The 13,801-nt window shown below is 38.5% G+C and overlaps 1 protein-coding gene across 2 annotated transcripts in view; it reads right to left on the bottom strand.

Moving 5' to 3' along the window:
- PCSK5 (proprotein convertase subtilisin/kexin type 5) overlaps positions 1–13,801 on the bottom strand; it is a 257,001-nt gene that overhangs the window by 13,399 nt on the left and 229,801 nt on the right. For both annotated transcript variants that reach the window (XM_072358970.1, XM_072358971.1), the window contains exons 28-30: positions 4,354–4,437; positions 3,682–3,877; positions 864–1,081 (exon numbers count right to left, since the gene is read on the bottom strand). In XM_072358970.1, coding sequence (XP_072215071.1) covers positions 864–1,081; positions 3,682–3,877; positions 4,354–4,437 — 498 coding nt within the window. The remainder of the gene's footprint in view (positions 1–863; positions 1,082–3,681; positions 3,878–4,353; positions 4,438–13,801) is intronic.

Genomic DNA, 13,801 nt, shown 5'->3' with positions numbered 1-13,801 from the left:
ACATGAATACAATAAACCAGCATCAAAACAATATAAATTCTGAAGAACAACAAAGCAAGATGAAATTGCTTTACAGATGCCTGGCTGAGACTGATTCTCCTCATAAAGCACCAATTGGTTAGCCTCTATCTTAGAGGAGCTCTTCCTTGGTTTGGTTTGGTTTGGTGTCATGGTTTTGTGCTGTTGCTTTCAATATTCTACATCATGACATCATGTGCAGTATGAATCATTAACTGAGGGTATGTGGAAGTGTAACAGAGGGTATGTGGAAGTGTAACAGAGGGTATGCGGAAGTGTGGAAGGTTCATGCTCCAGTTCTGTGGAATGGCAGCATCCCGAGTACTCAGCTCTTGGAGGAGAACTACATATCCCAGGGGACGACGCGGCCAGAGACGAATCACCGGAGGAGGACACATATATAATCTCACTCCCAGGCTGGAACGTCCTTCTTTTTGCTCTATCTATCGCTTTGGAGTGCTCCATCCCTGCTGTCTCCCTCTATCAGCAACGTTCCAGCCTGTCGCCTAGAGATCACAGTAGGCCCCCGGTTCTCGGGGACTCTTTTTCTCTCTCTCTTTCTCTGTCTTGTTTGATTTAGTAGTTGCAATTATATTGTATCATATTGTGTCATCGTGTATTCCAATATTATTCGTATTTAGTAAAATAAGTTTTCTCCTTAGATTGCTGCCACTGTTTTTGTTCATTTCCCTCCTTCCAGTGGCAGCAGCCTCTATCACAGGTAAATCTAGATAACCCGATTACATTTGGTTTATAGAATTTCTTTTCAGGTCTGTTTATTCTGTCAGACTGCTCCTAGAATGATCTAGACAGATTTTATCCAAGTCACAAGCAGTCCATAATACCTTTGCATGTTTCACTGTGAATGCACTCCAGGCACATAACAGGGCAATGTTTACAGATTCCATCAGAGGCAAAATGTTTCTCTGAACAGGTAGGTTTACATTCCCACTGCTCCAGAAGCAAAGGACTTTTGCAAGACTGGCATTTGGTAGCACTTCCCTCACATGTCTTACAGGAACCACTGCATTCCTTGCAAGTCCCAGAGTCATTGAAGTATCCCCTATTGAGTAAAAATAAACACAAAGCAAACTTTTCTTCAGCATATATTTACCACAGTCCAGTCCATTAAGAATTATGAGTTTATGTGAGGCTACTGACTTTGCCAGTAGATCATTGGATCTAATAGGTTTCTCACACATTTAGTTACTTGTCCTCCACTCAATTTACATCTTCCATGCCTGCAAGCAGAAAACATGCATGGCTGGTACCATGAAAGGAGTTTGGCCTTCCCTTATTTTTATAGCTACAGTAAGGAATATTGGACTTCCTTTCCCACCATTTTCTTGGTTTTCCACTTCCATAAGATAGGAAGGTGTACCATGTCCGGGAAAAGAAAGGCTCTATACTCAGCAGTGATGGCAGAGAGAGAATGAGACGTCACCTCATTGGCCCCAGATGGGAGAAGGAAGAAGCCCACAAGTGTCAAGGCTGGGAAAAATAAGGAAGGGCTGGATTAAACATACAATAAACCCATATGTTTAAGCACCTGTGTTTGGTGACAGTAAGACAGGAAAGGATGAGCAGGCTCTACCAGCATCTGTGGTATGTGAGCGGCTGTAGGCAGCCCAGGTTGAGGCAATTAGTCATGAGGAAAACAACAAGAAAGTAGGCTTAAGGAGAAGAGGGATGAAATACAGTCTGCCTATACTCTCAAGATTAAAATGTTAGAACATAGAGGGGAAAGCAAATCTCTATTTTTGGATGTTTGTTAATCCATATGTATGCAAACACTCATGAAATCTAAGGAAGAAATTGACTTGCAAGGCAAAACACGTACTTAAGCAAGTCTAGTAGCAGGATATGACCTCCTAGAGATTACATTTCCAAAGAAGGTCTGAGGAGGTGTGTTAGGAGCAAGGCTAGAGAAAAAATTAAGAAGAGCTTTTCCTGCCGTCTATTCCTATCTTCCTTCTTCTTTTTTTCTTTTTCTTCTCCTAATATTTAGTCATAATCCTGTATCTATTTCTGATAGTCCCTTCTTCTTTCATTCCAGTTTTGAGTGCTCTTCTAGCTCAATATTTCGATGCCCTCTGTCAGAAATTATCAGTGCAGCAAATCAACCCTTCCTCTGTGGTGTATGAAACAAACTCTAAGAAAAAAAAACAAAACCTCCTAAAATTCTCTGATTCAATGGAGAGTAGAATCACTGAATTATTTCAATTGGAGGTCATATAGTCCACATCCTCTGCAGTGAACAGAGACATCTATAGCTAGATCAGGATTTTGTGAGCTCTGTTCAGCTTGATCTTGAATGTTTCCACAGACATTCAGTTATTCGTGAAGAACTTTAACTCAGAGGCTGAAACCAGTGTTGAACTCTGGTAGACTTTGGCAAATAAAAGGAAGCTTTTTTTGAAAGCCTGGAATTTGCTAATAGCAACTGAAAAAAGTAATAAAATCTGAAAAGCTTTAATTATGTTATACTGATCCTGTTTGGAATAAAAATAAGGAATAAGTACTGAAAACAAGCAACAAAAATGCACATAGTTTAAATATACATGTGTAAAACTGCCAGAATATTACTTTCCTTGTCTTTATTATTATTATTATTATTATTATTAATTTATTTATTTATTTATTTATTTATTTATTTTTGGCAGTTTTTGATTTTTTTTTTTTTTTCCTCCTGGAATAGGGCAGATACTTTGCATGTATTCTGAACTATGCTGGTCAGAATCTGTTTCACTGGCCCTCGTGTACTTATATGACAAAGTTAGCATGAAAGTTCTGCCAAAGAATTTGTGTTGGTAATAAGAAAATCAGAAGCTGGACATTTTTCTTAAAGGAAAGATTATTCAAGCACAAGTTTTATATTACATAGCACAGATTTTATACATATATATGTGGCTTTGATGAATACTAACAATGAAAGCACAGAAAACAGGAGAACCTGAGATACAGTGAAGTTAGTTCTATTCGTTGGAGTAAAAATTAAAGGATGTAAGCCAAGGACAGACAAGCCTCACAGACTACTGTATTTCCATATCAGATCTCTGAAACATTCTTCTCATTTCACAGAATCACAAAATTGTTGGAAGGGACCTCTGGAGATCATTGACTTCAACCCTCTGCTAAAGCATGTTCTCTAGTGTAGGTTGCACAGGATAGCATCAGAATGTCCAAATGGGTTTTAAATACGTGGAAACTCTACAGCCACTTTGGGCAGCCTGTTCTAGTGCTCTGTCATGCTCAAAGGAAAGAAGTTCTTCCACTTGTGTGAAGATGGCATCCTAAATAAATAGTTCACACTCTTTACTACTCCGAGTAAAGGATAGGTTAGGAGAAGGACTAGACATTTGTCAGTCCCCATGAAGAACGTTCTGAAACACTGTGATCATTTTGAAGACAGTGGGACCAGTAAAATCTGTCAGAGCATTTCCTATCTAGTTTCACTTATGGTTTTTCACTTCTTCTCTAAACCATAGAGAATTCTATTTGCTCAGGCCACTTGAAAATAAATGACTTTTACCTTGTGGTATTTTTTAGTACCTAAGGTTACATTAAGCTTTCTCTTAAAAGGCCTATTGAGGATTTAGATTATACAAAGAGAAGGAACTCAGTGAGGATATAAGGAGCAATCATGGAATAAGGGCTACTTACTCGGGGCATTCCTGTAAGCATCTGCCATTGTGGAGGAAGAAAGACTGTCCTTGTTCAGCCTGACACTTCTGGCAGTGCCAGAGGTCGGAGCACACCTCACAGTTGTCCATGCACATCTCACACTTCCCACTCCCAGTGTCAGCAAAAGTTTGTTGTGGGCACTGAGAGACACATGTATGGTGGGCAAGAAATGTTCCTAGCAAGAGAGAAACCCGAGTGGGAATAAACACCAATTAGAAATATATCCAAAAAATTTTTGCTTTCTGTGGATATAAAAATGCTTTCATCTTCATGAAAGTCTGACTTTCTGGTGCCCGAAGACATGAATAAAACATTCTTTAAGCAATTTCTTGAAGTAGCTGGGAAATGTAGTAATTCAACCTTCAATAAAATTTAAGGTTAGAGAGAATCATCATAAAACCCTCTTAAATAATACCTTCATCATGTCTACAAATTTTAACTGAAGAGAAAGAAAAGGAACAACACCTACCTTACTGATAAGGGTATGTGATTTGCTCCTAGCTGATGTCTCACTTCAGCTGTTGATTTACTTGATTGTGCCTTAAGCTGCTAATGGACTTTAGCACATTTGTAAATATTTCATTGAAGTATGTAACACACAGTATATTTTGTCATTTGCATGTCTTACGCAAAGAAGCTGAAGTCTCTTACCTTCTGAACATGAAGTGCACAGGGCAGCAGATTTGTCACAGGTCCTACATGAAGAATCACATGGTTGCAACTGTTTTTTTGCAGCTGGAATTAAAAGAAAATACAGGCCTGTTTTAGAGTGTTTTCCATGCTTTTATGTTTATTTTCCCTCGCTTTGGAAGGTCTGTTCCCTTCAGCTTTTTCTTAAGCTGTCATTACAGTTTGTCTCCTTGGAATTTTGAATTAGAGCTCCGAACTGGAAAAGCTGATTATTGTGTTCAACTCCACACTCTTAAATGACAAATTAAGAACAGTAATAAAGGAAAACAGAAAAATTACCCCGAGAGTCACTGAAGCTCTATTCTAGACTTCTTATCACAAATGAGGACAATATAGCTAAATATTTTTAGTTTCAGAGCAGTGCTCCAAATACAGATTCCAATTTGTATTTCTGAAAGATTACAAACAGGAAGAAGAGGAAGGTATGTAAATTTTGGGGACTTGATGTAGTGAGGTATTTTTGTTGAGCCTTTGTATGAGCTGCTTGTCAGACCATTACCTTGTATCTAAGGGAGAAATCTCTGAGAAGGAAAGGGAAACGTCTGGAAAGATGATTTGTAAACTAATTCTCCCCAGTGATATTGCCTACTATTTCCCTCCAAAAGAATGACTCTGGATGTGTTTCAAATTGAATTTTTATGCCTGCAGGAAGCTAAGACCTTGGTTATGCTTTGCATAGGCTCATTGCCAGAGAGATTCAAGGATTGTACTAAACGCAAAGAAAGTCTGTTTCCTCATTGTGTGAGTCTGCATTTTGAGCCAAGCAGTCGTAATGAACATGTGATGAGGAAGTACTAATGAGCAAGTGGACAGAAGATAGCAGTCTTTTAATTTTTCTGGAAATCTAAAATAAGGAATTAATCAAGGGATGCAGACAGTTTAGCACCTCAGCACATCCAACTCCTCTGACCAATTAAATGAATGTGTTTGGCTTGTATGGGTTGAGGGACTGACCGACACAATCCGCTACCATCTAAATGGTGTTCGTTCACTTTTTTCTTCTGCCTCTTTCAACAAAACACTTTTGAAAGCTGATATTTTCAATGAAGTTCACAGAAGATTTGTTCAGAAGGGGGAAGTAGAAGAGCTGGATCATATAAACAGCTACTTCCCTCAAGTAGAAATGATAGGAATTATAAACAACAGAGAGGCAATTAGTAGAAAAGGGGTAAATGCATAGTAGCATGGCACATAAACAGAAAGAGAAGTAATAATAAAAATGGTAATAATTACTGTTATTATTGAAAACCACGCTGCTGAATGGGCTGATCTGTACTTATCTCTGACAGAGTTAGTTCCACATCAGTTTGTCTAGGCAGTCCATAACAATGTGTCACATCTGCAACTGACTGTGCCAGCTGCTCAGAGCACCTTAACAGCTCTACGCTAAAAAAGCTCTCAATATACTATCCATGGACAGCATAAGTCAGAGCAGGGACACAAAGCTTCACTATTTAACAGCAGGACACTCAGTGAGGACAGAGTCATTCTTTTAAAGAGGATCTGGGGAACTACAGGCCTGTCAACCTGACCTTGGAACCAGGGAAAGTTACGGAACAAATCACCTTGCATGAGATCACATGGCATGTACGTAGTGCCCAGGGGATCAGGCCCAGCCAGCATGGATTCATGAAAGGCAGGTCATACTTGACCAGCCTCATCTCCTACCAATTGGGTGACCAGGCTGGTAGATGCGGGTAAGGCAGTTGATGTAGTCTACCTGGACTCCAGCAAAGCTTTTGACATGGTCTCTCATAGTATTCTCCTGAGGAAACTGGATGCCCATGGCCTAGACAGGTATACCCTTCTTTGCATAAGGAACTGGCTAGAGAGTCATTCCCAGTGGGCAGTGGTTAATGGAGTTAAGTCCGGCTGGCGAACTGTTACAAGTGCTGTCCCCCAGGGGTCAGTTCTTGGGCCCATCTTGTTTAACATATTCATTGATGACCTGGATGAGGGGATTGAGTGTACCCTCAGTAAGTTTGCAGATGGCACCAAGCTGGGAGCTGGTGTCGATCTGCCTGAGGGTAGGGAGGCCTTTCAGAGGGATCTGGATAGGCGGGATCACTGGGTTGAGGTGAATGGGATGCGGTTCAGCAAGGCCAACTGCCGAGTCCTGAACTTTGGCCACAATAACCCCAAGCAGAGCTATAGGCTTGGGGCTGAGTGGCTGGATGACTGTGAAGAGGAAAGTGACCTGGGGGTGTTGGTTGATCCTCGGCTGAACATGAGCCGACAGTGTGCCCAGGTGGTCAAGAGCCACCTCATTGCACTCTACAACTTCCTGAAGGGAGGCTGTGATGAGGAGGGACTTGGTCTCTTTTCCCAGGCAACAAACAGGACCCGAGGAAATGGCCACAAGTTGTATCAGATGAAGTTTAGACTGGATATAAGAAGGAACTTTTTCTCTCAAAGAGTGGTCAGGCACTGGAATGGCTGCCCAGGGAGGTGGTGGAGTTGCCATCCCTGTCAGTGTTCAAGAGGTGTCTGGATGAGAAGCTACGAGATATGGCTTAGTGGTTTGCTGTAGGTATGATAAAGGGAGGACGGTTGGACTAGATGATCTTGTAGATCCTTTCCAACCTTGTGATTCTATGATTTTATGAGATCTACTTGTGAATACATTTGAATAAGACAGTGAAAGCCCACATCTTGATGATGACTGGCACAGTACTGAAGGACTATGGATATGGTAGGAAATTACTAAGGCTTTCCCCATTATCGTCATTCTGGATGCAGCATCTCTGCCCTTTCTGAACAAAGGTCTAAAAGAATTTCCAGGGACTAGGCACAGGCCAGAGGATCTGCTGTACTATGTATATATAAGAAGAAAGCAGCACATTATCAGGGCTGGAGCACTTTGTAGTCAGGTTCATGGTGTTCGGGTTAGGTTCACTGAGCAGTTAGTGAAGGAAGATTTCTTGAAAAACTCTTATTTGGCTCTGTCCCTTGTGTTACCTATGTACAAGCTGTATATTTACATATGGATTAACAGTCATGTGGTTTAGAAAGTAAAGTACTGGAGCTGCAAGCTAATTTTAAAATATCGGTTTTAGTTGCCTATAAATTTCATCCTTCTTGAGAAGAATGAACATTTAAGTTTGCTTTTCCTTAAAATTAGAAGGTGTGGTTGTCTTTTGAGGCTTTCTGTAGTCACATTTACTGTGAATGTATATTTTTTCCTTCTCTTGTTGATGTGTTCTCTATGGCTTTTTCCTCTGCTGAAGTCCTGCTTTTTCTATTTCAGGTTACAGTATGCTGTTTCAGCAGATTTACGTGTGTTTAAATGCCCCTGGGTGTTGAGGGCAGTCCAAGCTTCTGCCATATCTCTAGCTGCACCTAACCTTACAAGCATGCAAATGTTTTCACTTTACTTATCTAAATAATACTGAAAGAAACCTTCCAGTTGACCAATGCTCATTCTGTGAGATACAAAAATTTACTGTCAGATTTTTTTTTTTTTCAAGACATTACTTTCTAGCTATATATAGTTCTCCTTATTTAATTATTGAAAAAATCCTTACTGAATGTTCTTGTAAGAATGTAAGGAATACTTTGAGAAAGGTATTTGGTCTTAATTTTACTGAACTGAGAAGCACTCAAGTTTTTTATTCTCCTGTTGTTGTGGATCATAAAATCACAACATCATTGAATCATATAATAGCGTGGGTAAGAAGAGACCTTGAAAATGAAGAAATTCCAACTCCCTGCTGTGGGCAGTGTTGCTACCCACCAGATCAGGCTGCTGAGAGACCCATCCAATCTGTCCTTGAACATCTCCAGGGATGGGAATTCACAGCTTCTCTGGGCAGCCTGTGCCAGTGCCTCACCATTCTCTGAGTGAAAAAATTCTCCTTAACGTCAAATATAAATCTCCCCTCTTCTAGTTTAAAAGCATTCCCATGTGTTCTGTAGCTACCTGTCCAGGTAAAAACTTTGTTTCCTTCCTGACTATAGATTCTCTTTAAGTACTGGAATGCTGCGGTGAGGTCTGCCTCAAGCCTTCTTTTCTTCAAGCTATACGAGCCCAGTTCCGCAGCCCTTCTTCATTGGAAAGGTGTTCCATCCCTCTGATCAACTTTCTGGACTCCTGTTTACTTGCTTCAACAGCTCTGCATCCCTCCTGCACTGAAGGCTCCAGACCTAGATGCAGTACTCCAGATGGGGCCTCACTAGAGCAGAGCAGAAGGAGAGGATCTCCCTATCTTTTTTGATGCAGCCCAGGATACTGTTGTCCTTCCAGGCTGCAAGCACACACTGCTGGCTCATGTCTAGCTTTTCATTCACCAGATTTCCCAAGTCATTTTTAGCAGGATAGCTCTGAATGGGTCATTTTCCCAGACTGTAATTGTGTTCGGGATTCCCTGACCCAAGTGCAGCACTTTGCACTTTAATTTGTTGAGCCTCATTAGGTTTATGTGGGCCCACTTCTCAAGTTTGTCCAGGTCCCTTTTGATGACGTCTCATCTTTCTGTCCTATCGGCTACACTGCTGACTTTGGTGTTGTGCAAGCCACAATCCCCACTGGCCTGTAAATTGTAAGCACTTTCACTTTCTCACGCTTGTCATTTGGTGATTTCTGAAACTGAATGTTGTTTACTTCATGTACGGCCATGTAGATTTTATTTAATATACTTCACTTTCCCTCTAAAACCATGGCTGAAGGAAAAACCTCTTCCTGATGCCTGCCTGCAGTTGCACATCTTCAGTTCCTTCATCAGTTATTTGATAAGCTTTCAGGATTTTCACATTCATTGATCTTTTATAAATATGCAGTAAAAACAATTTTTCATTTCCCTTCTCAATAGCTTTGCATCTAGCTACCTTACTCTGGCTGAAGTTTCATTTTATTTTTTTAAAATCCCTACTGGGCAGTTTTAAGTACTGTAATTTAATGCCATTTGTGTGTGGGAAGAAGCAGCTCAGAAATATTATTGAAGTATGTGTTGCCAAGGGAAAAGAACCTTGATCTTGGCAAAAGAGCTGGTGCAATATAGAAAATAAATAGCAGTAAGATAAAGCTAAGTAGACAAGTTAACTACTGCTGAAGGATGTTTAAATGAGTTCACAGTTTCAATATATTTCAATCCTTGCAATTGAAAAATAGGGGTTATTTGTTTATTTAGTTATTTATTTTTGGTTAAGTATTATTTCCAGTTAATCTTACCGTTTGGCACAATTTACTGCTTTCTGCAGTGTGTGCTAGTTACCACCAGAGGGGAACGTACACAAGCAGTTGTGCTTCTCTTACTTGGCATGGGTCTAGCTTTTCAGCCAAGTATAAGTGCTCAGATGTCTCAGCTAGGGACTGTTAAAAAATATAAAAATCTTAAGATTTATTGATCTGCTTAAGAAAATAATAATCTGGAAAGTTAAAATGAGTTTTTCTTCTGATAGAGCACTTACTGACTGGAAATTGGGTTTTTTTTTTTTACTGAAAAACACCACAATGCACAACTTCAGAATAAAGAAAACTAATTAAATGTAATTTTCTTTCATAGAAATGTTTCCAAAAAGGCAAAATATTTTGCTACAGAAACCTGTGTGTATTACTTCAAAGAACAAATTTTCCCAAGAAGAGCTCTGCAAAACCATCAAGAAAGTTTGTCACGCAAACCATATTTCCTTGGCCTTTGGACTAACAATAAATGAAAAATTCAGCTCACAGCTTCTAGCCATTAAAAACTCTTCTCTTCGACTCATCAGTGAAAACTTCACTCAGCACACTATGACAAATGAGGTTACTAATACAACCGAAGAACTAATCATATTACAAATAACAAACTTGTCTGTCTTCAAGGGAAGAGTTTGGTAGCCAACAGAAAGAACCACCTGCTCTGAGGCTTCAGCCCTCTGCTCTGACCTGTCACATTTCCTTACCCAAATGCAAGTCTTAGGTAAGGACAAAGTTCATGGCACACCATGATCTGCTTTGTTGTGTTTTGCCCTCCTCATGGCCCCTAAAGGCTACCATTATGTACTTGGGAATCCTACAAGATTTCCATTAAATTTTTTCTTATGAATGAAACTCTTAAATGTAGAAGCTGTAAGTCTGTGATGTAGAATTGCTAACCACCCATACTCTAAAAATGGAATGTAGACTTTGAAAAAACATTGTATTCTATTATTATGCTGTTCTATATATATATATATAGAATATATATATAGATATATATAGATATATATGTATTTTTTAAGGCCAAAATATGACATTTTCAGACTTACTGAGCTGTTTTTATCCCTGTGCTAATATTCTTTTTTGGGTTTTTCAAACTAGAACGCCTTCTATTTAAAATTACTCATGCAGGAGTTTGACTAAGTGTCACATTGATTCTTGTCTCTTTGTCAGGATCAGTAACAACTTTGACATATCCAGCTCAATCTCCCTAGTTCCCTTCTGGAAACATAAACTGAATCATGCCATGCCATTATTTGAGTTAAGGCTCACTGCAGTTCTGCAGCTACCTATTCAGTTTGTTTTAGGGCTTATCAGAATCAAAGAATGAGGTTTTGGTTGAGATAAATATCTTCATAGTAGCTCCTATGATTCCATGTTTTGTTTTTGTGATGAAAACTGCTATTCATTTGGTTGCTGCAGAGCAGTGTTTATGCAGAGCCTTCTGGTGCACACAGTTCTCTGCCAGGCTGGGTTGGGCAACTGACTCAACTCTCCAAAAGGGTATTCCAAACCATTTCTCACTATGCTCAGCAACAAAAGCCAGGAGTGAGTTCGCTGTTGGGGCTTCCATTACTCAAGGATTGTCTGTGCATCAGTCATCTTGTGATAGGCAACTGTGTTGTTTATCAATTGTTTTTTGTTTTTTTGTTGTTTTTTTTTTTCCCTCTTCCCTTTGTTGAATTTATTTCCTTTTCCTTTTTTATTTTATTATTTTTTTTATTCCTGTTTCCTTTTCTTCTTTTGTTCTTTCTCTCTCTCTCTTATCAAACTCTATTTATCTTGACTCTTGAGTTTTCTTGCTTTAGTTTCCTGATTTTCTCCTCCACCAACTGTGAGCAGTAAGCAAGCAGCTGTGTGGGGCTCAGCTGTTTGTGTTAAACCACAACAGTTTTCTTTCCTCATTTGAGACTGTGAACGGTATACGAATGAGAAAATGGCAGAGTTTCTTGAAATGTAATGCTGTAAGACTTTAGCTCTGATCTCCAAACAGAATTAATGAAAAAACTTATCATTTAAAACAGTGAACCCATATTACCATTTCTTTTTACCTAAGTATTTTTATTTTGAACTGTCTCCCACAGCTTTTCAGTTTGATTTGAGTGAAAGATTAAATGAGTTCTCAAAAGTATTCAGTGTGAGAAATTTAGATCTTTGGGGAAAGAAGTGTGATCCTCTTCACATGCTCACTGTTGTTGTGGAAAATGAAAGTCTCATTAAAAATAAACAGCAACACAAAAAGCCCCACAAAAATCTCAAGGCATAAGAGCTGAGAAATAACCGAATCTTAAAAGATATAGCTTTAAATGTAATGGCATTTGAAACAGCTTATGGCCCATACTTTAATTTGTTCTAAGTCACAACTGCAGTGTAACAGTTCTTACTTGTATATACTCATGTTCTCTACTGTCCATCTTGTTCTCTCTACCCATTCATAATGGACAATGGACTTAATAAGTAATGCAAGCTATAAGTGTTCAGACAGATAATAGTTTGTTTATTTTCTCCAGTTTTAGATCCTTTTATTCATTATTTTCTCTAAATAAAAGGGAGGCCTACCAAAAATTTTTTACTTCTAAGTTGCTATCAAAATAGCTGCTGGTACACATTTCTAATTGTAATACTCTTAGCTCATAGCTTAAAAAACATTGAGTTCTGTCAAGGAGAATATTTTTGTAAGTTATTTTATTGTATTTCATGGCATAATTCTAGAAGGGAGGAATGCATAAGGAAACATGCGCACATATTTTGCACAGTGCAGTGAGATGTGATTTGAATTTAATCTAGCTGAGATGCTACCCAGTTTGTCAGGTTTTATACTCTACATGGCACTGGCCTAGAAAAATTGATATGGTCAGGAAAAAAAGACAAAAAACAGGTTACACATCTCCTTGAGGTAATTACAATTGCGTATACACAATAAAACATAATGAAAACAATATATTTATGTAATAAAATACTTGAACTATCCCATTTCCAAGACTTATACGAACTGTAAACTTAAGGAAATTTTAGGAGTGCTGAAAAGTAAACTACAGTCTGCAACAACCATTAATTCTCAGTCTTGGTTATCTTTAAACAACCACAGCAGTACTTTACAAATAACTAGAATATGAAATCAACATGCCTCAGAATGTATGGGATAGTGAATCATTTTTACTTGTCTCTAGCACCTTGAATTTTCACATTTGGATGATGCTTAAAAAGGCCTCCTAACTCTTTCCATGGTGTTCTGATTCTATACTCTAAATGTCACAACATTTTCTCATTTGGATAGCTACGAACTCTTCTTTCCCGTTGCTGATTTCCCTGCAGTCTTCTGCCCATCTCACTCCACATTTTTCTTTCATTCTCTGTTCCGAGACCTTTGGATGTATATCTGAATAGCTGCATAGCTGCATTAAGGTCAGAGAAACCTACTAATTCCTTTAAAGCCGAAGTTATTGTTTTCTCCCACTCAGAACTCCTCTAGTGGAATGCATTTTTACTGATTTTGTTTAATTCTGTATTTAGAAAAAGGAAAATACACAAGATGGATGCAGTTGGTCAATGGCTGTTTCTAGGAGGTTAGTCTCATTATTGGGAGTGGTGTGCAATAGTAAACAGAACCAGCTGCTGTTTCACTGCATAATTTATTACAGTATATATAATATACACGTAAATAAATATATATTCTATTTTGTGTTTGCATCAGAAACAGATCTCATTACACACATATATATATATTTTCCTTTTGTAATTTTCAGAAATATGTGGTAAAATAAACCATGTAACTGAGGAATGAATTAATTTTCAGGATGCTGTATTTACAGTCAATAGGTAAAATGAAGACCTGATCTGAAAAACTTCTAATCTAGTTGAAAGAGTGTGTGTTCACTTGGTGAATCAAGCTTACACTGGTGTATCTCCTGATTTCCCAAAGCCATTTTATCATCTGGTACATGAGATAAAATACAGATGTTTTACGCTACAAACACAAGCTCAATTTCTCCCTCTTTTTTTTTTTTTTTTTTTTTTTTTTTTTTTTTTTTTTTTTTCTCCTTTCTTGGCTGACCCTGTCTTTTTGAAAGCCAGGATACCAGACAAGGTCTGTTTCATTATTTCAGACCTTTATATGAATTCTTAAAGATTCCTAATATGAATTGGACTGTTTGCCCAGCAGAATATGCCCTCAAAGGAAATATCATTTTAGAGAACTGCTTTATATAGAATGTTTTGGGTTTTGGAGTTTGT

The sequence above is a fragment of the Excalfactoria chinensis genome, chromosome Z, assembly GCF_039878825.1.
Source record: "Excalfactoria chinensis isolate bCotChi1 chromosome Z, bCotChi1.hap2, whole genome shotgun sequence".
NCBI classification, from domain to species: domain Eukaryota; kingdom Metazoa; phylum Chordata; class Aves; order Galliformes; family Phasianidae; genus Excalfactoria; species Excalfactoria chinensis.
This window is presented reverse-complemented; position numbering and strand designations above follow the sequence as displayed.